A 27,758-nucleotide genomic window follows, 5' to 3' on the forward strand; every position below is an offset into this window, starting at 1 on the left:
AATAGCCTTACCATACCATACCATACACCCTAATAGCCTTATCATACCATACACGCTAACCATACCATACACCCTAATAGCCTTACCATACCATACACCCTAATAGCCTTACCATACCATACACCCTAATAGCCTTACCATATCGTACACCTAATAGCCTTACCATACCATACACCCTAATAGCCTTACCATACCATACACCCTAATAGCCTTACCATACCATACACCCTAATAGCCTTACCATATCGTACACCCTAATAGCCTTACCATACCATACACCCTAATAGCCTTACCATACCATACACCCTAATAGCCTTACCATACCATACACCCTAATAGCCTTACCATACCATACACCCTAATAACCTTACCATACCATACACCCTAATAGCCTTACCATACCATACACCCTAATAGCCTTACCATACCATACACCCTAATAGCCTTACCATACACCCTAATACCCTTATCATACCATACACCCTAATAGCCTTATCATACCATACACCCTAACCATACCATACACCCTAATAGCCTTACCATACCATACACCCTAATAGCCTTACCATACCATACACCCTAATAGCCTTACCATACCATACCATACACCCTAATAGCCTTATCATACCATACACGCTAACCATACCATACACCCTAATAGCCTTACCATACCATACACCCTAATAGCCTTACCATACCATACACCCTAATAGCCTTACCATATCGTACACCCTAATAGCCTTACCATACCATACACCCTAATAGCCTTACCATACCATACACCCTAATAGCCTTACCATACCATACACCCTAATAGCCTTACCATATCGTACACCCTAATAGCCTTACCATACCATACACCCTAATAGCCTTACCATACCATACACCCTAATAGCCTTACCATACCATACACCCTGATAGCCTTACCATACCATACACCCTAATAACCTTACCATACCATACACCCTAATAGCCTTACCATACCATACACCCTAATAGCCTTACCATACCATACACCCTAATAGCCTTACCATACACCCTAATACCCTTATCATACCATACACCCTAATACCCTTAACATACCATACCATACACCCTAATACCCTTACCATACACCCTAATACCCTTACCATACCATAACATACACCCCAATAGCCTTATCATACCATACACCCTAATACCCTTACCATACCCCAAAATACCCGTATCATACCATACACCCAGATACCCGTACCATAGCATACCATACACCCTAAAACCCTTACCATACCATACACCCTTATAGCATTACCATAGCATACACCCTAATATCCTTACCATAGCATACCATACACCCTAATACCCTTACCATACCATACACCCTCATAGCATTACCATACCATACACCCTAATACCCTTACCATACCATACACCCTCATACCCTTACAATAGCATACCATACATCCTAATACCCTTACCATACCATACACCCTAATACTCTTACCATAGCATACACCATTTGTGTTTGCTGGTGGTAGAGAGTGCTGTGCTAAATGGCTCAAATTAAAACATAAACAATTGAATGCATTGTGTATGCATTTGGTGGTGGTATAGCAAGAAATGCTGGTATGGATATTATAACACAGCCGGGGTCCAGTTAAATCCCACCCACCAAAGCCAAGATTGTACTCTGTTCAGTTCACGCAAGATGGAAGAAAACCCTCACAAACAGAGGTACAATCTGTCAACAACTAAACACTCTTTTTCATTTTCAGTTTCAACCCATTTTGCTACAATGTGCCCTAATGAATGCGACCCAGCTCTCACCCCTCCCTGTCATCCCTCTTCAGTCATCATGACCCATCATGCATTGCTCACCATGATGTCACCCTTGCACTCGTACAGGCAGTGCAGAGCCAGCTCCTGATTGGTCCCTCCGCCATGCAGAGCGCTTGAGCACGCCAGGTTCATGAGGTCATCCACTGAAGAGAGAGAGAGGGTGGGGGGAAGGGGGAGAGAGAAGGGGGAGGGAGAGAGAGAAAGAGAGGTTGTGATTGAGATACTGTAGCATGATCAGCAAATGTTTTCCACTGGGTTCTTCAAATCACTACTGAATGCTTGATTTACTGACTAATTTCTATTGGATAATACCAACCTGGTTAATGACAGTATTATTGATGGGCCAGTTAGCTGATACTTCTGTTCGTGTATTACCTCTCTCCTGGTCTTCAGGTTTAGCCTCCAGGTCGTGGAGAGGAGCCCAGACCAGCTCAGCCTTGGGATGGTCTTGTTGGGCCGCTGAACGCTGCCTCAGCTCTGGTACCTCTGCCTGGTACCTCACACCGATGTTTATACGCCTGAGATGACAGAATGTATAGCCAGTGGTCAGTTGGAGAGACGGGAGACACTTTCAGAAATGCGCATGATATGCAGTCTCTCTGTCCTGCTATAGCATAGCCTCCATTATTACAATTCTAGATCATATTGTTGTGATTGACAGGGAAGCTTTCATAACTTAGGTACATTTTTTATTTAAAGAAAAATCATGTGAATAAGTGTTCTTATCCAGACATGTAGTTAACTAGTGGAATGTTTACATATCTCATATTACTCATCTCATATGTACATACTGTATACTGTATCCATCACTATCTATTCTTTACTATCTATTGCATCTTAGCAACTCTGTCGCTGCTCATCCATATATTTTATACTTATATATTCTCATCCCATTCCTTTACTAGATTGTGTGTATTAGGTTTTGTTGTGGAATTAGATATTACCTGTTAGATACTGCTGCACTGTCAGATTTAGGAAGCACAAACATTTCGCTAGACTCACAATAACATCTGCTAACCAGGTGTATGTGACCAATAACATTTGATTTGAATTGATTTGGTCGGCTGGTTTACAGAAATAAGCCACAGCGAATAATTTCAAAAACTGTCTGCTGCACTGAAGCAACCGGACGGTGATAAAGTGGTCGATCAGGTTACCCCCAGGATACCCCTCCAATGATAGCTAACGGCAGCTTTGAAAACAGACTGGAACACAGACACTATTCAGCCTTCTCCCTCTCTGTGTACTGATTGCACCTGGCTGCAGCCTGCTAGCTCAGTTCAGGTCTCCCAGAATGAGCTAGCTGGAGTGTGTTCAGCAGGGCACAACGTTGTAGAACGTTCAGATAAAAAAAATATATTAGGCCTCTGTGGTAAAACAAACAAGCATCTGTGGATGTAGAATAAAGAATCACTTCAGCTCTATTCATTTGATTTCTATCAGCAACGTTCACCTCCTAAACTGACCCTGCTGTAAGCTGATCTGGCTCACGACTACATGGACTTTTCCAATAAGAAACAATCGTGTTTGTTTCCCCGCTGCAAAACGTTTTGTTACATTATACACTAATCAACAGGCCCATGCTGTAAGCGGATCTTGCTCAGGGGTTTGAGGGGGGGGGGGTGTTTAAGGAGGAAGAAGAGGAAGAAGAGGAAGCAGAGGAGGCTGGTTGCTCTAGACTCAGCTGAAAGACCTGATTTATCACCACTGGAGGTTACCCCTGCCCGGCCGGCCTGATTACTGGCCAGCTGCTACCAGTCAGAGAGAGGAAGAAAGGGAAGACAATCCACAATGCACCCTGTTTTTCTCTCACCAAGCAATCACCACTCCCCCACCTCCCACACACACACGCACACACACACACTCCTCTGTCTTTGTGAATAAAATCAGGACCGTGATACAGGCTAACTGGGTCAGATCCAAAGCATCCAATCTATCCTTTCATAGCTAACACAAAAACAGTCCTCCTCTACTGCAGCACATATCAATAGACTCAGCACCATCACTGAGAAAGACACACAATGTACCATTTGACTAGTTGTTTGGCCTTGGATGAATATCTTCTCTGACTCTAACTTTGATTTAAGAGTACTTTGATTTAAAAGTACTTTAGCCTCTCAGGCTCGAATCTTAAACTTGAGATCCATATACATGTAACTGATAATGGGGTGAAAGAAGTATGGAGGGTGGTGTGTTCTGTGTGTGTGTGTTCTGTGTGTGTGTGTGTGTGTGTGTGTGTTCTGTGTGTGTGTTCTGTGTGTGTGTGTTCTGTGAGTGTGTGTGTGTGTGTGTGTGTGTGTTCTGTGTGTGTGTGTGTGTGTGTGTGTGTGTGTGTGTGTGTGTGTGTGTGTGTGTGTGTGTGTGTGTGTGTGTGTGTGTGTGTGTGCTCACGGTTCTATGCTGACTGGAGTGGCCTCACCAATCGTTGAGAGCAGTGGTGGGGTTATGTCAACGCTGTCTGAAAAACACAACACCAAAAAAATCGTCCGTTAAATGTACTATTCTTATCTCTTTTTACAACAGAAAATATTTAGTACAGCAGATTTTGAGGAAGTGAGCTTACTTCATGCGTATTACTCAAGAAATGTTTATATGAGGAAATAAAGATATGGTCCAACTCACACAGATACAGTTCATTCTGATGACAGCTTGTTTAAATCATAATGGCCGGTTTTACGTTCCCAGATTAAGTTTACCCCTGGACTAAAAAGCATGCTCAATAGATAATCTTAGCTTTATCTGGATCTGGGGAAACCAGTGCAAAGGCAATTGCAAACCCCAGTAGCACTCAGGTAGGCTATGTTTGAACTACAACCCCCAGAAGCACCCAGCTAGGTAGAGTATGTTTGGACTACAACCCCAGTAGGACACAGGTTGAGCAGGTTTGGACTAAAAACCCCAAAAGAAACAGGTTAAGTAGGTTTGGACTACAACCCCCAGAAGAAACAGGTTAAGTAGGTTTGGACTTACAACCCCCAGATGCACAGGGGGTTGAGTAGGTTTGGACTACAACCCCAGTAGGCCCCAGATAGTGGTACTCACTGGATCGCAGCAGGCTGCGTGTGGCTGATTTGGGCGTGATGGGTGGAGGCAGACCCTGAGTGGAGGCAGACCCTGGCTGGAGGCAGACCCTGGCTGGAGGCAGACCTTGGCTGGATGCAGCAGACGAGAGGAAGGTAGAAAAGTAGAGACCTGATCCCTCTCTCACCGGGCTGAGGATGGGCGGGGGGGTGTAGGGCGGCATGGTCAGGGGGTTGTCTATTAGCCGGACAGGGGAGCGGAGGTGGCTCTGGTAGGGAGTGATGCAGGAGTAGACAGGAGGGGCGATGAAGGTGCCAGGCTTGGGAGGCGGGATGAAGAGGGGTTCGGGCCGGGGACGGCGTTTGGGCTTCTTGCCGTCGTTGTCGTTCCCTCCCTCCATTCCACCGTTCTAAAGAAGGAGGTAGAACATCAGTACAAACACAGAAATACATGACTGCTACTGTCCACCCTGTTCTCCTGTCCACCCTGTTCTCCTGTCCATCCCGTTCTCCTGTCCACCCCGTTCTCCTGTCCACTCCGTTCTCCTGTCCACCCCGTTCTCCTGTCCACCCCGTTCTCCTGTCCACCCTGTTCTCCTGTCCACCCTGTTCACCATGTCTCCCTGTCCACTATGTCTCCCTGTCCACCCGTCCACCATGTCCACCCTGTCTCCCTGTCCACTATGTCTCCCTTTCCACCATGTCCACCCTGTTCTCCATGTCTCCCTGTCCACCTTGTCCACCATGTCTCCCTGTCCACCATGTCTCCCTGTCCACCCTGTCCACCATGTCTCCCTGTCCACCCTGTCTACTATGTCTCTCTGTCCACCCGTCCACCATGTCCACCCTGTCTCCCTGTCCACTATGTCTCCCTTTCCACCATGTCCACCCTGTTCTCCATGTCTCCCTGCCCACCTTGTCCACCATGTCTCCCTGTCCACCATGTCTCCGTGTCCACCCTGTCCACCATGTCTCCCTGTCCACTATGTCTCCCTGTCCACTATGTCTCCCTGTCCACCATGTCTCCCTGTCCACCATGTCTCCCTGTCCACCCTGTTTCCCTGTCCACCCTGTTTCCCTGTCCACCCTGTTTCAAATCAAATCAAATTTTATTTGTCACATACACATGGTTAGCAGATGTTAATGCGAGTGTAGCGAAATGCTTGTGCTTCTAGTTCCGACAATGCAGTAATAACCAACAAGTAATCTAACTAACAATTCCTAAACTACTGTTTTATACACAGTGTAAGGGGATAAAGAATATGTACATAAGGATATATGAATGAGTGATGGTACAGAGCAGCATAGGCAAGATACAGTAGATGGTATCGAGTACAGTATATACATATGAGATGAGTATGTAAACAAAGTGGCATAGTTAAAGTGGCTAGTGATACATGTATTACATAAGGATGCAGTCGATGATATAGAGTACAGTATATACGTATGCATATGAGATGAATAATGTAGGGTAAGTAACATTATATAAGGTAGCATTGTTTAAAGTGGCTAGTGATATATTTTACATAATTTCCCATCAATTCCCATTATTAAAGTGGCTGGAGTTGAGTCAGTGTCAGTGTGTTGGCAGCAGCCACTCAATGTTAGTGGTGGCTGTTTAACAGTCTGATGGCCTTGAGATAGAAGCTGTTTTTCAGTCTCTCGGTCCCAGCTTTGATGCACCTGTACTGACCTCGCCTTCTGGATGATAGCGGGGTGAACAGGCAGTGGCTCGGGTGGTTGATGTCCTTGATGATCTTTATGGCCTTCCTGTAACATCGGGTGGTGTAGGTGTCCTGGAGGGCAGGTAGTTTGCCCCCGGTGATGCGTTGTGCAGACCTCACTACCCTCTGGAGAGCCTTACGGTTGAGGGCGGAGCAGTTGCCGTACCAGGCGGTGATACAGCCCGCCAGGATGCTCTCGATTGTGCATCTGTAGAAGTTTGTGAGTGCTTTTGGTGACAAGCCGAATTTCTTCAGCCTCCTGAGGTTGAAGAGGCGCTGCTGCGCCTTCTTCACGATGCTGTCTGTGTGAGTGGACCAATTCAGTTTGTCTGTGATGTGTTTGCCGAGGAACTTAAAACTTGCTACTCTCTCCACTACTGTTCCATCGATGTGGATAGGGGGCTGCTCCCTCTGCTGTTTCCTGAAGTCCACAATCATCTCCATAGTTTTGTTGACGTTGAGTGTGAGGTTATTTTCCTGACACTACACTCCGAGGGCCCTCACCTCCTCCCTGTAGGCCGTCTCGTCGTTGTTGGTAATCAAGCCTACCACTGTTGTGTCGTCCGCAAACTTGATGATTGAGTTGGAGGCGTGCGTGGCCACGCAGTCGTGGGTGAACAGGGAGTACAGGAGAGGGCTCAGAACGCACCCTTGTGGGGGCCCCAGTGTTGAGGATCAGCGGGGAGGAGATGTTGTTACCTACCCTCACCACCTGGGGGCGGCCCGTCAGGAAGTCTAGTACCCTGTCCACCCTGTTTCCCTGTCCACTATGTCTCCCTGTCCACTATGTCTCCCTGTCCACCATGTCTCCCTGTCAACCATGTCTCCCTGTCAACCATGTCTCCCTGTCCACCATGTCTCCCTGTCCACCATGTCTCCCTGTCCACTATGTCTCCCTGTCCACCATGTCTCCCTGCCCACCATGTCCACCCTGTCCACTATGTCTCCCTGTCCACCATGTCTCCATGTCCACCCTGTCCACTATGTCTCCCTGTCCACTATGTCTCCCTGTCCACTATGTCTCCCTGTCCACCATGTCTCCCTGTCCACCCTGTTTCCCTGTCCACCCTGTTTCCCTGCCCACTATGTCTCCCTGTCCACTATGTCTCCCTGTCCACCATGTCTCCCTGTCCACCATGTCTCCCTGTCCACTCTGTCCACCATGTCTCCCTGTCCACCATGTCTCCCTGTCCACCATGTCTCCCTGTCCACCCTGTCCACTATGTCTCCCTGTCCACCATGTCTCCATGTCCACCCTGTCCACTATGTCTCCCTGTCCACCCTGTTTCCCTGTCCACCATGTCCACTATGTCTCCCTGTCCACTCTGTCCCCCTGTCCACACCCCTATACACCAGTTAGTATGAAGCACTGTTTACAGCATGCAGTCTAAGTGAGATGTTCATCTGGTCAGACACGAGAGAGGATAGATTCTACATCAGGGGTCTCCAGCAGGTCGACCGCAGCCCAGAGATGAGTGGCTCGCCAAACAATTCTCAAAGTACGTGCAATTTTCACGTGTTCTACCGCAAACTGTCATAAACAAATCTCACAAGTAACAGACATTGCAAGCTCCCAGCTACTATCTAATCAAAGCATCATTGACATTATCCCACCCCTGGTTAACCACTATTGGATTAAAAAGCCAAACCTAACACAATATCTGGCAATTCATTTCCAGCAATATTGCCCGTCTGTCTGTCTGGCACTGTGTGTAGCCAGTTGATGTGATACCCGTCTTGTGTGTTGACAGAAATACTTTACCCAAAACCTGCTCAATTAAATGTTAACTGTATATTAGGCTTACCTGGCAGGAGTATACTATGAGAAAGTATATAATTTGTATATATTATTATTAGCCTAGTGGTTAGAGCGTTGGACTAGTAACCAGAAGGTTGCAAGTTCAAACCCCGAGCTGACAAAGTACAAATTCTGCCCCTGAACAGGCAGTTAACCCACTGTTCCTAGGCCATCATTGAAAATAAGAATTAGTTCTAAACTGACTTGCCTAGTAAAATAAAGGGAAAATTAAATTTGCAAACTTTGCCACGAAATGAGCAGCAGCAGTACAGAACCATCATGAAAACAGCACTTTCCTCACCAGGGGAATTAAAGGAGAAATGTGGAAATGTGTTCATTTTCTATTTTGTACATTATCCCCATACACATAACATGTCCAGTACACCACCACCCTGGTTATTGTACAGTACAGTACAGTAGTAGGAAATATATCTCCATCTATAGTGTGGATAGCCCCTGCTAATAATCTCCTTGACCTGATCTGGAGCAGCAGGGAGGGAGGGGGAGGGCAGAGGGGAGAGAGAGACATGGGTGCTAGAGCATGGTGGCAGGATATGTAGGATTGTAATAGATTATATGGAAACAGAGGTATGAAACACCCCTCTACTTATGGTACCAGAGGAGACGTTAGTAAGGTGTGTGTGTGGGGGGGGGGGGCACTAGCACCTACCTGTCCTGAGCTCTCTGACAGAGAGTTCCTGAGAGATCGCCTGCGGGTGACAATGACGGAGGGTTTGCCATCCATACTGGTCACGTCCTGGAGGGTGAAGGGTCTCTGTGGCCAGCCTGTCCCCGGGGTAGAGTGCTCCCCATCTGGGGAGGAGGAGGACGAGGACGGGTCTGGCCTTCGTACGGGGACTGACACAGGGATGACCAGGGGCATCATGCTCTCATCACGGGGCCGCTTGGCACTGTGGCCCCCTGAATCCTTGTCCATGGTCCCTCGCCCTGGCGCTGGTCTCTGGGGGCTCCAGGGCCTGTGGTGCTGTGCCTGACGACGAGACAGACAGATACACACATCATCAAATATCTGACTGGAGAGGCTACCGGAACAGGCTTCCTTTACAGATCAAATGAGCAAACAAACAACTTACGACTTCATGTGTTGTCGTACTGAAGTGAACCTATATTATAATACGACCAGGAAGGAAAAACTAGCATAATGCTGTGAATTGACTTTCAATTCCCTAAACAAACATCATACAATTAAGTGAAGATGTAGAGTATTTCATCAGCTGAAGCCCATAGGAATGAGTGTGGCAGACACATATAAGAGTGAGTGAATGTGGCAGACACCTATAGGAGTGAGTGTGTGAGTGAGTGAGTGAGTGAGTGAGTGAGTGAGTGAGTGAGTGAGTGAGTGAGTGAGTGTGGCAGACAACTATAGGAGTGAGTGAGTGAGTGAGTGAGTGAGTGAGTGTGGCAGACACCTATAGGAGTGAGTGAGTGAGGCAGACACCTATAGGAGTGAGTGAATGTGGCAGACACCTATAGGAGTGAGTGAGTGTGGCAGACACCTATAGGAGTGAGTGTGTGTGACAGACACCTGTAGGATTGAGTGAGTGTGGCAGACACCTATAGGAGTGAGTGAGAGTGGCAGACACCTATAGGAGTGAGTGAGTGCAGCAGACACCTATAGGAGTGAGTGAGTGAGTGAGTGAGGCAGACACCTATAGGAGTGAGTGTGTGTGACAGACACCTGTAGGAGTGAGTGTATGTGGCAGACACCTGTAGGAGTGAGTGAGTGTGGCAGACACCTATAGGAGTGAGTGAGTGTGACAGACACCTATAGGAGTGAGTGAGTGCGGCAGACGCCTGTAGGAGTAAGTGAATGTGGCAGACACCTATAGGAGTGAGTGAGTGAGGCAGACACCTCTAGGAGTGAGTGAGTGAGTGAGGCAGACACCTATAGGAGTGAGTGAGTGAGGCAGACACCTATAGGAGTGAGTGTGACAGACACCTATAGGAGTGAGTGAGTGAGTGTGGCAGACACATATAGGAGTGAGTGTGTGTGACAGACACCTATAAGAGTGAGTGAGTGCAGCAGACACATATAGGAGTTAGTGTGTGTGACAGACACCTGTAGGAGTGAGTGCATGTGGCAGACACCTGTAGGAGTGAGTGAGTGAGTGCAGCAGACACATATAGGAGTTAGTGTGTGTGACAGACACCTGTAGGAGTGAGTGCATGTGGCAGACACCTGTAGGAGTGAGTGAGTGAGTGTGGCAGACACCTATAGGAGTGAGTGTGTGTGACAGACACCTGTAGGAGTGAGTGAGTGCGGCAGACACCTATAGGAGTGAGTGAGTGCAGCAGACACCTATAGGAGTGAGTGAGTGTTGCAGACACCTATAGGAGTGAGTGAATGTGGCAGACACCTATAGGAGTGAGTGAATATGGCAAACACCTATAGGAGTGAGTGAGTGAGTGAGTGAGTGTGGCAGACACCTATAGGAGTGAGTGAGTGTGGCAGACACCTATAGGAGTGAGTGAGTGAGTGTTGCAGACACCTATAGGAGTGAGTGAATGTGGCAGACACTTATAGGAGTGAGTGAGTGAGTGAGGCAGACACCTATAGGAGTGAGTGAGTGTGGCAGACACCTATAGGAGTGATTCAGTGAGTGTGGCAGACACCTATAGGAGTGAGTGAGTGAGGCAGACACCTATAGGATTGAGCGAGTGCAGCAGACACCTATAGGAGTGAGTGAGTGTGGCATACACCTATAGAAGTGTGTGAGTGTGGCAGACACCTATAGGAGTGAGTGAGTGTGGCAGACACCTATAGGAGTGAGTGAGTGAGGCAGACACCTGTAGGAGTGAGTGAGTGTGCCAGACACCTATAGGAGTGATTGAGTGAGTGTGGCAGACACCTATAGGAGTGAGTGAGGCAGACACCTATAGGAGTGAGTGAGTGCAGCAGACACCTATAGGAGTGAGTGAGTGTGGCAGACACCTATAGGAGTGAGTGAGTGAGGCAGACACCTATTGGAGTGAGTGAGTGAGGCAGACACCTATTGGAGTGAGTGAATGAGGCAGACACCTATAGGAGTGAGTGAGTGAGGCAGACACCTATAGGAGTGAGTGAGTGAGGCAGACACCTATAGGAGTGAGTGAGTGAGGCAGACACCTATAGGAGTGAGTGAGTGAGGCAGACACCTATAGGAGTGAGTGAGTGAGGCAGACACCTATAGGAGTGAGTGAGTGAGGCAGACCCCTATAGGAGTGAGTGAGTGAGGCAGACACCTATAGGAGTGAGTGAGTGAGGCAGACACCTATAGGAGTGAGTGAGTGTGGCAGACACCTATAGGAGTGAGTGAGGCAGACACCTATAGGAGTGAGTGAGTGTGGCAGACACCTATAGGAGTGAGTGAGTGTGGCAGACACCTATAGGAGTGAGTGAGTGAGGCAGACACCTATTGGAGTGAGTGAGTGAGGCAGACACCTATTGGAGTGAGTGAATGAGGCAGACACCTATAGGAGTGAGTGAGTGAGGCAGACACCTATAGGAGTGAGTGAGTGAGTGAGGCAGACACCTATTGGAGTGAGTGAGTGAGGCAGACACCTGTAGGAGTGAGTGAGGCAGACACCTATAGGAGTGAGTGAGTGAGGCAGACACCTATAGGAGTGAGTGAGTGAGGCAGACACCTATAGGAGTGAGTGAGTGAGTGAGGCAGACACCTATTGGAGTGAGTGAGTGAGGCAGACACCTGTAGGAGTGAGTGAGGCAGACACCTATAGGAGTGAGTGAGTGAGGCAGACACCTATAGGAGTGAGTGAGTGAGGCAGACACCTATAGGAGTGAGTGAGTGAGTGAGGCAGACACCTATTGGAGTGAGTGAGTGAGGCAGACACCTGTAGGAGTGAGTGAGGCAGACACCTATAGGAGTGAGTGAGTGAGGCAGACACCTATAGGAGTGAGTGAGTGAGGCAGACACCTATTGGAGTGAGTGAGTGTGGCAGACACCTATAGGAGTGAGTATAACCTGATGCTGGAGGCCTATACACTGTTAATTCCCAGTGGAAAACTCCAGCCCCAACACCAGGACAGGAGAAAGAGAGGCATACATTTAGCTGAGCACTGCACAAGTACACCCCCCCTATAGGAGTTTCAACCCTATGATGGAATGAACGGGGGAGGGGTTTCAGCCCTATGTTGGAATGAATGGGGGAGGGTCTTCAGCCCTATGTTGGAATGAATGGGGGAGGGGTTTCAGCCCTATGTTGGAATGAATGGGGGAGGGGCTTCAGCCCTATGATGGAATGAATGGGGGAGGATGGAGGAGTGCTGAGTGAAACGGGACCAGTCAGCATTCAGCAGATTAACCTAGCAGTCCTTGTCTATATTCTATATGGTGAGGCATGAGGCAGACACGAGGGATGCACTGTTACACGCCAGATGTAACTGCATCGTCATGTAGGGGAAGATCAAGTCTGCATATACCCTTCCCACCCCCACGTTGTAAAATATAGAGAGAGTAAAAGCAGGGGAGCAGGTTCTACTCTTTATGGTCCTTTTCTGGTGTTTTGTGGTGGAAAACTAAGCTGGTGAAGCGTAACACGTCAACACTGTTACCCGTAGATAGACAACCCTGTTACCCGTAGATAGACAACCCTGTTACCCGTAGATAGACAACCCTGTTACCCGTAGATAGACAACCCTGTTACCCGTAGATAGACAACACTGTTACCCGTAGATAGACAACCCTGTTACCCGTAGATAGACAACCCTGTTACCCATAGATGGACAACCCTGTTACCCATAGATAGACAACCCTGTTACCCGTAGATGGACAACCCTGTTACACGTAGATAGACAACACTGTTACCCGTAGATAGACAACCCTGTTACCCGTAGATAGACAACCCTGTTACCCGTAGATAGACAACCCTGTTACCCGTAGATAGACAACCCTGTTACCCGTAGATTGACAACCCTGTTACCCGTAGATAGACAACCCTGTTACCAGTAGATAGACAACCCTGTTACCCGTAGATAGACAACCCTGTTACCCGTAGATGGACAACCCTGTTACCCGTAGATAGACAACCCTGTTACCCGTAGATAGACAACCCTGTTACCCGTAGCTAGACAACCCTGTTACCCGTAGATAGACAACCCTGTTACCCGTAGATAGACAACCCTGTTACCCGTAGATAGACAACCCTGTTACCCGTAGATAGACAACCCTGTTACCCGTAGATAGACAAAGCTAGAAATGTTTTAACAACAACAAAATTGTGAAGTTTGCATTCAATTGCCCCTCCCTGTTGCACACAACATACTTCCATTTCCTGTTACAAGGGGATTAATGGCTAATTTAAGATGAAATCATCAACCCTGTTACGGTCAACACTGTTACGGTCAACCCTGTTACGGTCAACACTGTTACTTTATTTGGCACTTACTATAGTCATTTTTTTATTATCCTCTTGAGATTCTCTTTTATGAAGTTGAACATTTGCTCTTTATGACACAATGTTAAAATGAGGTGAAATCAATCAAGTTACACCTCTCAAAAGGCACCGAATTGGTTGAACAACATTTAGGGCACTAGGTTGCACTGAGGACAAAATATCCACATGTGGTTTGCATTTCTTGCTGATTGTTGCACACACACAAAATAGGAGTATTGCTTATCGTTTTTAGAATTTGCGTTATAACATGAGTAATTGTGCATCTGTAACCTAACAATAAACCCCTTCCATGAAGACAGACCGTGCTAAATCATTCAGATACTGCTGTGTTAATATTGGGATGATGATTGCTTATTCTGCTCAGTGCTAATCATTCATAAACAACATAATTTCAGGCTCGATTGGCCTTGGCAGGTGCACTAAGCTTTTTGTTTCTGATCTACTTCTAGATAAGGGAGCCAGAATCCCTCTGCCATTATACAAAGGTAAACAACAACGAAATGGATTGTTTTAACAACATTCATCAAAGAGGACTGTTATTGCAGCTCCTCAAGCCCAACAGTACTAGCAGAAACAGTTACCAGGGTAGCAGAAACAGTTACCTTGACGATGTGTGGCGGTAGGGACTCCATCTCTGAGGCTTTCTGGGCCAGCGTCTCCAGGTTAACCTCCTGAGAGACCCTCCGTTTCCTGCGTGTGCTCTGGATGACCCCTGTAGGTGCCATCTGGGCAACGTGGACTTCAGCCGCCTTCGGTGCTCCACCTGGCTCCTCAGAGGCCCCATTCTGGGCCCCATCAGATGGTACGAGGAAGGGGTTGTCAACTGGTGGTGGTCCACCTTCCTTGGAGAGTCTCCTGGACCTTCGAGGCTGCAGCTGTATATGGGGAGGTTGGAGCTGGGTGTCCGTGGGGGGGAGCTGGGAGTCTGTTTGGGGGGGGATGTTTGGAGGGTCTGGGGACATCTCCTGGAGGTCTGGGGAGGATGCTGCCTGAGCACAGGGCTCTTGGGAGGGCACTAACACGGGCGGCTGGGAGTGAGGGTGTTGATGGGTAGGTGGGTTCTGGCTGCTGGGGTAATATTCTAGAACATGTTGGGGTTGTTGCTGCTGCAATTGCTGTTGTTGTATTTGTTGTTGCTGCTGCTGTAATTGTTGCTGTATTTGCTGTTGGTGTTGTATTTGTTGTTGCTGTTCTAACTTTTGCTCTTGTTGTATGTGTAGTTGTTGTTGCTGTTGTTGTAGTTGCTGTTGATGCTGAAGCATTTGCTGCTGTTGCATCTTATGATGTTGTTGTTGCATTTGTTGTTGATGCTGTAATATTTGTTTCTGTTGCTGTTGTCGTTGTTGCAGCTGCTGCTGGAGCTGTGGATGCTGTTGGGTCTGTTGCAGCTGCTGCTGGAGCTGTGGATGCTGTTGGGTCTGTTGCAGCTGCTGCTGGAGTTGTGGATGCTGTTGGGTCTGTTGCAGCTGCTGCTGGAGTTGTGGATGCTGTTGGGTCTGTTGCAGCTGCTGCTGGAGCTGTGGATGCTGTTGGGTCTGTTGCAGCTGCTGCTGGAGTTGTGGATGCTGTTGGGTCTGTTGCAGCTTCTGCTGGAGCTGTGGATGCTGTTGGGTCTGTTGCAGCTGCTGCTGGAGCTGTGGATGCTGTTGGGTCTGTGGATGTGGTTGGGGTTTGGGCTGTTGGGCATTGTAGTTCAGATTAGGTAAAGTCCTATTGCCCCCCTGAAACACCTGGTAGTAGCCAGCCGTTAGGTGTTGCTTGGGCTGGCCGAAGGCTAGCTGGAAGGGCTGAAGCACAGAGCTGCTCCCAGGGTTGGATGTGCTGTGCTGCTGGGCATTTAGAGCCCCAGGCTTAAGGGTCTGTGGGAATGCCTGAGTCTGGGACTGCTGTTGCTGTTGGGAAGCCTGATGCTGCTGCTCCCACTCTAGGCTGGGAGGCTTGGCCACGTCTCTAACGTCTCTGTAGGCCTCTCCTCCAGCAGGCAGGGGGTTAACCACCTGCTGCGGCTGCGGAGGCTGCTTCTCTGCAGCCCTACTAGGAGACTGTGGCTGCTGTGGCTGCAGGGGTGGAGGCCCCTCACGGATCTGCTGCTTGGAAAAGGCAGTCTGGGTCTGGGACCGTGAGTCACTGACGTTGACGCCCCCTAGGTACGGAGCAAAGTTCTGACCCCAGTTAGCCATAGTGACACCCTGTGTCCAGTTCCCAGTCTCAGTCCCAGTTCTCTGTTGAGGCTGTGGTTGAGCTGCTGGGTCCTGGTGTGCCCACTTCATGGGTACAGTCTGTTGGTAATGTCCCCGACTCTGGTCTCCTTTCTCTGGACTAAAGATCACTGAGTTGAGGTACATACCAGTATGTGGAGCCTCTGGGTTGGAGGTTGTGGAGGTGACGGTGCCTGCAGCCTTACTCTGACCAGGACCAGGATCTGAGGCTGGGGCACCAAGGCCGTAGCAAGAACCTTCTGGATTCTGCTGAGAAGACGTCTCCTTCATCGCTACTCCTTGGTCGTTGAAAAAAGAGATGCGCTTGCCTGTTCTCTTACTGTTGGGTAAACTCATGGCTGGCATGAATAACGGGGCGAGTTGGGGGGACTATGGGGTACTAGGTGCATAACAGTCCCCCAACCACACAGACCACCAATCAACGTATGTCCCAAAGTGGCCCTCTTCCACTGGCCTTATCTGAAGATACAGGGAATAGAAAGTTCACAGCACACACCCTAGGAGAGGGGGTTGCATATTTTAACGGAAATCACCAAACCACATATGCAACCAAAAACCCAGGAGTTGGATTGGACGTAGACAAAACCCAATCTTCTCCCTCTCCCCTTGAACTCCTCTTCCTGCTGTATTGAGAGGTTGCCGGTGCTGATAGAGATGTCTGGATGTCCACTGGCCTCGTTCATTCATGGGAGACACCCTGTGAAGAGACCAGAGGGGTCAAGTTACAGGACAGTCCAGAGAGGTCCCCATAGGGTTCCTAATGGACCTATTGTTAAAGCTGCCTGCTGCCATGTAATACCCCTTTCCAACACAATGCAGTACCAGTGAAAGGTAATGGGTTGGGTGGGAAAGACAGAAAGATAGGAATGAAAGTGTGTGTGTGTGTGTGTTGAAAGTGTGCCTGCCTGGCTCCATGCATGCAGTGTGTCCTTACCCCTGTCATGTGAGCTGAGTTAGTAATGACACAGCCTAGCACACAAACAGTCACACACACACAGTCACACACACGCACATAGTCGCCCAGTTGCACGCACAGTCACACACACACAAACACTGAAGCTGGACTCCCTTGCAGAAGAAATGTTGTTATAAAGGTTAAATACTTGCTGATCACATGGCAACTAACTGGTTGCAACAGTCAAATGACCGCTTCAAGCCACCATTACTTTACATTAGGTTCTGAGAGTGACACAGCAGGATGCACTACAGCCATCACACACACAGACACACAGACACACAAACGCACACACATACACACAGACCCTGGCTGAGACCCCACTCTACAAGGGTGTCTCAGGAGAGTTGGGATACGCAAAAAAACACACATTTCCAATTCACACATGCATATTAATACACACTTGTACATGTGTGAAATAGGGCAAATATAAGCACCCATGTATTATTATTACACACAGCACACAGTGTGAGAATAAGTGGGATTTGACCAAAATTCACCGCTGAGGCCTGTTTGCTCATTTCTACTGTCATATTGAAGCTTCCTCTTGAATTTAATTGACTTGCTGTAACAAGGGCTTTATAAATAAACTTTATTGATTGGTTGACTTGTCTGTCTGGGTGGGCACAGTGAGAGCTGCTCTCCTTTCTGATGAATGAATGCACCAAAAAGAGATTCTGAGGCTAAATGCTACTTGTTTGTGCCCCAAATTGCACCCTATTCCATATGGGTCCGTCCTGGTCTAAAGCGGTGCAATATTTAGGGAATGTTGTGCCATTTGGGATGCATCCTACTTTGCCGTTTTGCACTGGGGCTCTGACTCAATGGTTTCTGAGTCATTCAGGACAAAGTGGGAACCTGTCACCTCTTGACCCTGCTTCTCCATCCTCAAAGGGGGAACCTGTCACCCGTTGACTTGTTCCAGCTTCCTCAAAAGGGGAACCTGTCACCCCTTGACCTTGTTCCTGCTTCCTCAAAAGGGTAACCTGTCACCCCTTGACCTTGTTCCTGCTTCCTCAAAAGGGGAACCTGTCACCTCTTGACCTTGTTCCTGCTTCCTCAAAAGGGGAACCTGTCACCCCTTGACCTTGTTCCTGCTTCCTCAAAAGGGGAACCTGCCACCCCTTGACCTTGTTCCTGCTTCCTCAAAAGGGGAACCTGTCACCCCTTGACCTTGTTCCTGCTTCTTCAAAAGGGGAACCTGTCACCCCTTGACCTTGTTCCTGCTTCCTCAAAAGGGGAACCTGTCACCCCTTGACCTTGTTCCTGCTTCCTCAAAAGGGGAACCTGTCACCCCTCGATCTTGTTCCTGCTTCTTCAAAAGGGGAACATGTCACCCCTCGACCCTGTTCCTGCTTCCTTAAAAGGGGAACCTGTCACCCCTCTACCCTGTTCCTGCTTCCTTAAAAGGGGAACATGTCACCCCTTGACCCTGTTCCTGCTTCCTCAAAAGGGGAACATGTCACCCCTTGACCTTGTTCCTGCTTCCTCAAAAGGGGAACATGTCACCCCTTGACCCTGTTCCTGCTTCCTCAAAAGGGGAACATGTCACCCCTTGACCTTGTTCCTGCTTCCTCAAAGGGGGAACATGTCACCCCTTGACCCTGTTCCTGCTTTCTCAAAAGGGGAACATGTCACCCCTTGACCCTGTTCCTGCTTCCTCAAAAGGGGAACCTGTCACCCCTTGACCCTGTTCCTGCTTCCTCAAAAGGGGAACATGTCACCCCTTGACCCTGTTCCTGCTTCCTCAAAAGGGGAACATGTCACCCCTTGACCCTGTTCCTGCTTCCTCAAAAGGGGAACCTGTCACCCCTCTACCCTGTTCCTGCTTCCTTAAAAGGGGAACATGTCACCCCTTGACCCTGTTCCTGCTTCCTCAAAAGGGGAACATGTCACCCCTTGACCCTGTTCCTGCTTCCTCAAAAGGGGAACATGTCACCCCTTGACCCTGTTCCTGCTTCCTCAAAAGGGGAACATGTCACCCCTTGACCTTGTTCCTGCTTCTTCAAAAGGGGAACCTGTCACCCCTTGACCTTGTTCCTGCTTCCTCAAAAGGGGAACCTGTCACCCCTTGACCTTGTTCCTGCTTCCTCAAAAGGGGAACCTGTCACCCCTCGATCTTGTTCCTGCTTCTTCAAAAGGGGAACATGTCACCCCTCGACCCTGTTCCTGCTTCCTTAAAAGGGGAACCTGTCACCCCTCTACCCTGTTACTGCTTCCTTAAAAGGGGAACATGTCACCCCTTGACCCTGTTCCTGCTTCCTCAAAAGGGGAACATGTCACCCCTTGACCTTGTTCCTGCTTCCTCAAAAGGGGAACATGTCACCCCTTGACCCTGTTCCTGCTTCCTCAAAAGGGGAACATGTCACCCCTTGACCTTGTTCCTGCTTCCTCAAAGGGGGAACATGTCACCCCTTGACCCTGTTCCTGCTTTCTCAAAAGGGGAACATGTCACCCCTTGACCCTGTTCCTGCTTCCTCAAAAGGGGAACCTGTCACCCCTTGACCCTGTTCCTGCTTCCTCAAAAGGGGAACATGTCACCCCTTGACCCTGTTCCTGCTTCCTCAAAAGGGGAACCTGTCACCCCTCTACCCTGTTCCTGCTTCCTTAAAAGGGGAACATGTCACCCCTTGACCCTGTTCCTGCTTCCTCAAAAGGGGAACATGTCACCCCTTGACCCTGTTCCTGCTTCCTCAAAAGGGGAACATGTCACCCCTTGACCCTGTTCCTGCTTCCTCAAAAGGGGAACATGTCACCCCTTGACCGTGTTCCTGCTTCCTCAAAAGGGGAACATGTCACCCCTTGACCTTGTTCCTGCTTCCTCAAAGGGGGAACATGTCACCCCTTGACCCTGTTCCTGCTTTCTCAAAAGGGGAACATGTCACCCCTTGACCCTGTTCCTGCTTCCTCAAAAGGGGAACCTGTCACCCCTTGACCCTGTTCCTGCTTCCTCAAAAGGGGAACATGTCACCCCTTGACCCTGTTCCTGCTTCCTCAAAAGGGGAACATGTCACCCCTTGACCCTGTTCCTGCTTCCTCAAAAGGGGAACCTGTCACCCCTTGACCCTGTTCCTGCTTCCTCAAAAGGGGAACATGTCACCCCTTGACCCTGTTCCTGCTTCCTCAAAAGGGGAACTTGTCACCCCTTGACCCTGTTCCCGCTTCCTCAAAAGGGGAACATGTCACCCCTTGACCCTGTTCCTGCATGTTCAATAGGAAAAGGCAAGAGACGGGACAATGAGTGAACAAACATGACTCACAATGACCTTTATAATAACATAAAAAAGGCACATTTATTGTAGTCCAAATCTGTCTGGGCATCACTTCCTGTGCCATGACAACACGTTATGATAATCACAATCTGGATACACAGAGATACAGAACCCCTCTGCAATTGAATTGCAATTTAAATATTTTACAGCTGGCACTGATAGCATGCACTACAATCTCCAAATGAACTGTATGGCCTAGGCAGCAACCATCTAGTAAACACACACACGCCGTAAAGCTAGAGTCCTTAATTGAAACAATAACAATTTTGTTTAGGTAAAAAGCCAAAGGATGGGCTTGGAGAAATCTAACCACTCTCAAATTCATAGACAGAGCTATGGATGCAAGGACAGACCATCCACGATATCAAAATGATCATTTTAACCATGTTTTGAGGCTATACAGTGTATGTTTACATTTACTTTATTTAGAAACATTGTATTCGGGAGGGAGACAAGTTTTTTAATACTATATCTCTTGACACATTGAAGAAAATAGTCATGGCCTCTAAAACTTCAAGCTGCATACTGTACCCTATTCCAATTAAACTACTGAAAGAGCTACTTCCTGTGATTGGCCCTCCTATGTTGAACATAATAAACGGCTCTCTATCCACCGGATGTGTACCAAACTCATTAAAAGTGGCAGTAATAAAGCCTCTCTTGAAAAAGCCCAACCTTGACCCAGAAAATATAAAAACTATCGGCCTATATCGAATCTCACATTCCTCTTAAAATGTTTAGAAAAAAGCTGTACTGCCTTCCTGAAGACAAACAATGTATACAAAACGCTTCAGTCTGGTTTTAGACCCCATCATAGCACTGAGACGGCACTCGTGAAGGTGGTAAATTACCTTTTAATGGCGCAGACCAAGGCTCTGCATCTGTCCTCGTGCTCCTAGACCTTAGTGCTGCTTTTTATACCACATTCTTCTGGAGAGATTGGAAACCCAAATTGGTCTACACGGACAAGTTCTGACCTGGTTTAGATCTTATCTGTCGGAAAGACATCAGTTTGTCTCTGTGGATCGCTTGTCCTCTGACAAATCAACTGTAAATGTCGGTGTTCCTCAAGGATCCCTTTTAGGACCACTATTGTTTTCACTTATCCTCTTGGTGATGTCATTCAGAAACATAAATGTTAACTTTCACTGCTATGCGGACGATACACAGCTGATGAAGCCCCAAAATTGCCCTCCCTGGAAGCCTGTGTTTCAGACATAAGGAAGTGGATGGCGGCAATTTTTTAAACTCTGACAAAACAGAGATGCCAGTACCAGGTCCCAAAAAACAAAGAAAGAATCTTGATGGTTGTACAGTCGTCTCAAATAAAACTTTGAAGGACCTTGGCGTTACTCTGGACCCAGATCTCTCTTTTGGCAAAGATATCAAGATTGTTTCAAGGACAGCTTTTTCCATCTACGTAACATTGCAAAAATCAGAAACTTTCTGTCCAAAAATAATGCAGAAAAATGTATCCATGCTTTTGCCACTTAGACTACTGCAATGCTCTACTTTCCGGCTACCCAGATAAAGCACTAAATAAACTTCAGTTAGAGCTAAACACGGCTGCTAGAATCTTTACTCTTCTCCTATAGAGTTAAATTTTTATGGAATGGTCTCTCTACCCATGTGAGAGACGCAGATTCAGTCTCAACCTTTAAGTCTTTATTGAAGACTCATCTCCTCAGTAGGTACTATGATTGAGTGTAGTCTGGCCCAGGGGTGTGACGGTGAACAGAAAGACACTGGAGCGACGAACCGCCCTTGCTGTCTCTGCCTGGCCGGTTCCCCTCTCTCCTCTGGGATTCTCTGCCTCTAACCCCATTACAGGGGCTGAGTCACTGGCTTACTGGTGTCTTCCATGCCGTCCCTAGGAGGGGTGCGTCACTTGAGTGGGCTGAGTCACTGATGTGATCTTCCTGTCTGGGTTAGCGCCCCCCTCGGGTTCGTGCCGTGGGGGAGATCTTCATGGGCTATACACGGCCTTGTCTCAGGGTAGTAAGTTGGTGGTTTGAAAATATCCCTCTAGTGGTGTGCGGGCTGTGCTTCGGGCAAAGTGGGTGGGGTTATATCCTGCCTGGTTAGCCCTGTCCGGGGGTATCGTTGAACCGGGCCAGTGTCTCCCGACCCCTCGTGTCTCAGCCTCCAGTATTTATGCTGCAATAGTTTGCGTCGGGGGGCTAGGGACAGTCTTATATCTGGAGTATTTTTCCTGTCTTATCCGGTGTCCTTTGTGAATTTAAGTATGCTCTCTCTAATTCTCTCTCTCTCTCGGGGGACCTGAGTCCTAGGACCATGCCTCAAGACTACCTGGCCTGATGACTCCTTGCTGTCCCCAGTCCACCTGGTTGTGCTGCTGCTCCAGTTTCAACTGTTCTGCCTGCGGCTATGGAACCCTGACCTGTTCACCGCACTTGCTATCTCTAACTCTGAATGATCGGCTATGAAACGTCAACTGACATTTACTCCTGAGGTGCTGACCTGTTGCACCCTCTCCAACCACATCTTGGCCACGTACTGTTATAATCTCCACCCGGCACAGCCAGAAGAGGACTGGCCACCCCTCAGAGCTTGGTTCCTCCCAGGTTTCTTCCTAGGTTCTGGCCTTTCTAGAGAGTTTTTCCTAGCCACCGTTCTTCTACATCTCCATTGCTTGCTGTTTGGGGTTTTTAGGCTGGGTTTCTGTATAGCACTTTGTGACATCAGCTGATGTAAAAAGGGCTTTATAAATACATTTGATTTAATATTTCAAAATATATAATATTTGGGGCTGATGAGGTAGGACAGTTAAACTAAGCTCATGAGGCATTTATAAGTCATATTTTTCCAGAATCAATGGTTAGGCCTATATATATTTAATTTCTTAGTCCAAAAATGGATGTAGCAACTTTCAAATAGACAGATGCATCAGTTCATATCCTGCACTGGGGCAACATTGTAACTTGACTGTCTGACCGACCACACTTCACAGTAAGGTAGTGCTGAGTGATTTGCCGAAATGTATGTTATGTTTTTGTTTTTAAACAACTAACTGAGTGACATCAGTTCATTCAATTGTTTTTTTTCCCTGTGAGTTCAATGCGCACATTGCACATATAGAGATAAATCAGATCAAGCCTGAACTGTGCAATGTAGTAGGGAGTTGTAGTTTACAACAGCTCATTATTCTAAATAGTTTAGCACAGAGAACATGGTAATTTACTACAATGACCCTCATCCATTGCGCACCTACTTATCCCTCTCGTCTGTTTTACGTTGCAGGCTAAAAAGAAACAGGCAGAAAAATGCATGAGAGGGATAGAGAGAAGTTGACTCACAAGGTATCTCGAAGTGAAAATACATGATGTAAGTGATTGATAGTTGTTATTCAGCAGTCATAAAAGTATGCTTACTCATTTTGAAGAACTACTCAAATAGTGATTAATTTTTAATTATTAAACAGAAACGACTTCAAAAAGCACTATTCACTCAGCACCATGGTGAGGACCTGACACTCTGGTGCACTGGCTAGGATAATTATACCATGTTATATTATAGCATGTTCTTAATTAGGAACATTTATGTAGATGCTGTTCCAATATAGGCTATAGAAAACAATGTGGATGCATCACTGTGTTTATGAAGAAATACCTATGATCAATTTCAGGGAATTGGAGAGAAGCGTGAGCACCCTATGTCAAGAACGTGCAAGACGCATTGCCTTTGCCTATTTTGCTGAACAACAGAAATCATATGGAGTGTGTTTTGCAGTGTTGTTTTTCAAGAAGGGTTTATACAATATGAAACATGTGAACATGTCCACCTAACCTTTCTATAGGCTATCGAGTGTAGGCTAGAAGGATAATGACACAGTAAATACCCCCGGTAGGTTTTAACCAGTGTAACGCCGTTAATGTATAGCCTAGGTTTGACCCTCAACGTAATTACCTAATCCCTGAGCGTTTCTTAATTTAAACAGCGAATACGCACCGCGGTGAAAGCGAACGCACAGTCGTTGTATTTGACATGGGGGAGTGAGAAGAATTGCCCACAGACATCAAAAAAAGGAAAAGAAAAAACATGTTGCGTCCTACATCAGAACAACCCTTGCTGGACCCCCCACCTCTGCACCGCGTCCCCACCGCCAGCCAGCTCAGCGCTATTTACGAGAAGGCAGTCCTTTGTTGCAGAACACGGATTATCCAGTCACTAATTCCGTGGCACGTTGCAACAAAGTGAAGCAACAATGTAACCTATATAGGCTATACCAGCACGAGCTCCAACATAAAAGAAAGATAGGAGATAGACCACGCGCAGCGGATCTAGGACTACTCAACATGTCAATATGGTTAATAGCCTACGTCATATGAACGGCAATATCTTCCTTTTCTAAAGAAACACTCCATATTAACCAATAAACACACACAGAGATGTCTAAACCGCTGATCATTAGGTTTAATATGCATGAAGGCCTATTTAATGTTATGGTGAACTTTGTTTACAACAACCATTCACTTGCATGCTTCTCATATTCTGATCAACAAACCCAGATATACAAATCCCAGTTCCTATCCGAGAACTCACTGTGCTTGCCATGTTTCTGCGGTGACCACCAGTGCAGCAACTGTCCCCGGGTCCACGCGCCCCACAGTGTGCAATCGAACGGAGATATGACTGCATGCATCTCTAGCGTTGAGTCATTCTATGCTGACCTCACTATTATTTTTTCAAATCAAAGAATGAGGTAGATCGATGTCATTAAAACAAACGTGCTATCCGGTCCAAAATGGAGCAACGATCTGCAGGAATATGGACAAATGTCGCACAATAAGTGTTGCACATTATTGCGTTACTATTGCACAAATAGCCTACATGTACACAACACATCCGCTGTCCTATGCGGCCTTGTTTCTCCCGCTGTAGAACGCTCTCTCAATCGAACAACACATTCTTTCGGCTCATCCTTGTGATCCTCTCCAGTCTGCTCGCCACACCTACTTCCACGACCATATATGGTTTTCCTCTTGCATGAGGGGCGATGTAATTTACCCGTCAAAAGTACTACTCAGATCCATGCGCTGAAATACCGAAAATCAATGGGTCACTGATGCTGAAACCGCGGTGCCATTTCCTGGTTGCTAAAATGCAAATAGTTCGCCTAATTTAACTTTGTGATAAAACAAGCAGCCATTGTGTTGAGTATCATTTGTAACATGTAAACCACCATTAAATCTATTTTCCATAACCAAAAGTAGAGTATTTTCAGCTGTTTGAAGCTGGTGTAGTTTTAGTATTACAAATGTCAGAGGCCCTTGCATAGTTTTAAAGGTCCAGTGGAGTCAAAAACCTGATTTCCCTGTGTTATCTATATGTCCACACTTTGAGTTTGGAATGATGCAGTTGTAACAGTATGACTTTAGACCGTCCCCTTGCCCATACCCAGACGCGAACCAGGGACCCTCTGCACACGAAGCATCGTTACCCAAGGGGAACCACTACTTCAAGGTCTCAGAGTAAGTGGTGTCACCGATTGAAACGCTATTTAGCGCGCACCACCGCTAACTAGCAAGCTATTTCACATCCGTTACACAGTGAAATTGATGATAATGCCATTTAGTGTAAGGCCTGTTTGAAAAGGCCACCTGAAATTTCAATAGACCAATTAGAATGATTGTTCCAAACCTCTCTGCCAATAACAGAACATTTTCAGTTTTCCCCTCCCCACTCAGTTCCCTCCCAGACAGTCCTAGCAAAATGATTGCTTGAGAAATTGCCCTTTGCTAAGAAGTATTTTTGTTTATTTTTGAACATTTTAGTTGAAAACAATCACAGTAAGTTACTTAATCTTTACCCAGAAATGATTTGATATTGAGATAAAAACAGATGCATTGGACCTTTAAGATAGACGCCTGCAACACAATTGCTCTTCATGGCACTATTACAACAGTATTACAATATTATTATACTGTCTCGAACATGGCCTTTACATTTTGGTCATTTAGCAGCAGACACTCTTATCCAGAGCAATTTATAGTCAGTGAGTTGCATAGCAAATAGCATGTGTCTGCTGGCAGAAAGGAGATACTGCCAGCCCCACTGTGTCAGACTATACTCTCTGCTGTACCTTAAAATAACCACACATGTTATTCACTGCATAAGGAATATGCCGACCAAGCTCTGCGAGACTGAGTGAGATGTGAGATTGTGTGTGTGTGTATATGTGTGTTTTATTAGGCCTGTAGTTTTGTGTCTAGGTGATGTCCATATAATATGCACTCTTTTACTCTTCCATTGGGAGTAAGGCCTAAATGACATTTACAATCTACCTTCTAAAGAGAAAGTGTTTGGCACAGGTCATATCCATTAGCCTATCCAAATAATATATGAATCCATTGACTTAGTTATCATTTTCTGTCACAGCAACTGGCATTAAACTGGTAATGAACGGTAATAAAACTTAAACTAGTCTATAATCAAAAAATACACTCCACTCTTCAATGCAGGACACGTGCAGGACAAATTTCCACTTTCTTTCATCATACAATTGATGATAGCCTGCAATAGACCAGGAAGACGAGTTGGCAGAAGGCCTGCAACTGTTGCATTCCAAATAATCTTATTGTATACCGATTGATAAACGCAACTCGTGATCTATTGTACCCGGGATACACAATGTAACTTTCGATCGTGACGTGGAACTCTACCCCCCCTGCAGGGACCAGGGGGGTTGCACCGGAGATAGGCTATCGTGCAGCAATTGCATGTCTGCCTCCACCCTTGGCATCCGAGCTATCGAACGACGCGATTCTGCCTCTAGTCTAAACTATATTACTGCACATAAATTCTAGATCAATATGCAGGGTTTCCATGGAGATGAATTGATATGTGTTTTTAAATGCAGCCATTCTAGATGAAATATGCTACAGGGAGGGGACAATTAATTATGCATATCGACCCATATCCTGAATCCTATATTGATACCTTTCTTTCACCGTAGAGAAGTTTAGATACATTGACAAGTTGTCACATTAACATTGACAAGTTTTGACATTATTACACACGAATAAATGCAATTTCTACTTTAGCCTACCTTGTAGCTTATAGCCGGTAGGCTACAATGTTCTGCTCGGCATTTTCTCTCAGTCTCTTCTGAAACAGAAAACTTTTTTTTTCTGCTTTTCGGAGCGTCACTTCCTAGTTCCTACTCTTGCGGCTGAAATCATTGCATGGTGAATGTGAATGTATAGCGTATGCTTTATTAGGAGTTGTTGCAATGAAACTAAACTCGTCACGTCTCTTAATTCATTGTTGTGTAAGTATTGCGACACTCGACAGAGTAAACATTTATGAGAGTCATACAGAGTACACAGATGTCATATTGGGTGAGGGCACATGCCATTATTAATACGTAGCATACAAAAATACTCTAGCCTACTCCCTACTATAGGTGGCGCATTTGCTTAATCACAAAGAGGAGAGGACAACAAAGTGTCAACCACCACCACCAATCCATCCAATCGCAGCATAAACACGAGAATGAAAACAACGTTTACTTCAG

General features: G+C 46.9%; 1 protein-coding gene across 4 annotated transcripts in view; it reads right to left on the reverse strand.

Annotated features, from left to right (window-relative positions):
* Positions 1-27,468, reverse strand: part of LOC135525606 (mitotic deacetylase-associated SANT domain protein-like) — a 45,408-nt gene extending 17,940 nt beyond the window's left edge. The window contains exons 1-7 of one of the 4 annotated variants that reach the window (XM_064953327.1): positions 27,291-27,456; positions 14,378-16,691; positions 9,031-9,351; positions 4,861-5,248; positions 4,210-4,276; positions 2,194-2,336; positions 1,858-1,961 (exon numbers count right to left, since the gene is read on the reverse strand). In XM_064953327.1, the coding sequence (XP_064809399.1) occupies positions 1,858-1,961; positions 2,194-2,336; positions 4,210-4,276; positions 4,861-5,248; positions 9,031-9,351; positions 14,378-16,339 (2,985 nt within the window). In that variant the 5' untranslated portion in view covers positions 16,340-16,691; positions 27,291-27,456. Of the gene's footprint in view, positions 1-1,857; positions 1,962-2,193; positions 2,337-4,209; positions 4,277-4,860; positions 5,249-9,030; positions 9,352-14,377; positions 16,692-24,784; positions 25,142-27,290 lie in introns of those variants that run through there. The other 3 variants (XM_064953325.1, XM_064953326.1, XM_064953328.1) reach the window with 3 other exon arrangements.
* Positions 27,469-27,758: the final 290 nt, after the last annotated feature.

The sequence above is a fragment of the Oncorhynchus masou genome, chromosome 32 (genome assembly GCF_036934945.1).
Source record: "Oncorhynchus masou masou isolate Uvic2021 chromosome 32, UVic_Omas_1.1, whole genome shotgun sequence".
NCBI lineage: Eukaryota > Metazoa > Chordata > Actinopteri > Salmoniformes > Salmonidae > Oncorhynchus > Oncorhynchus masou.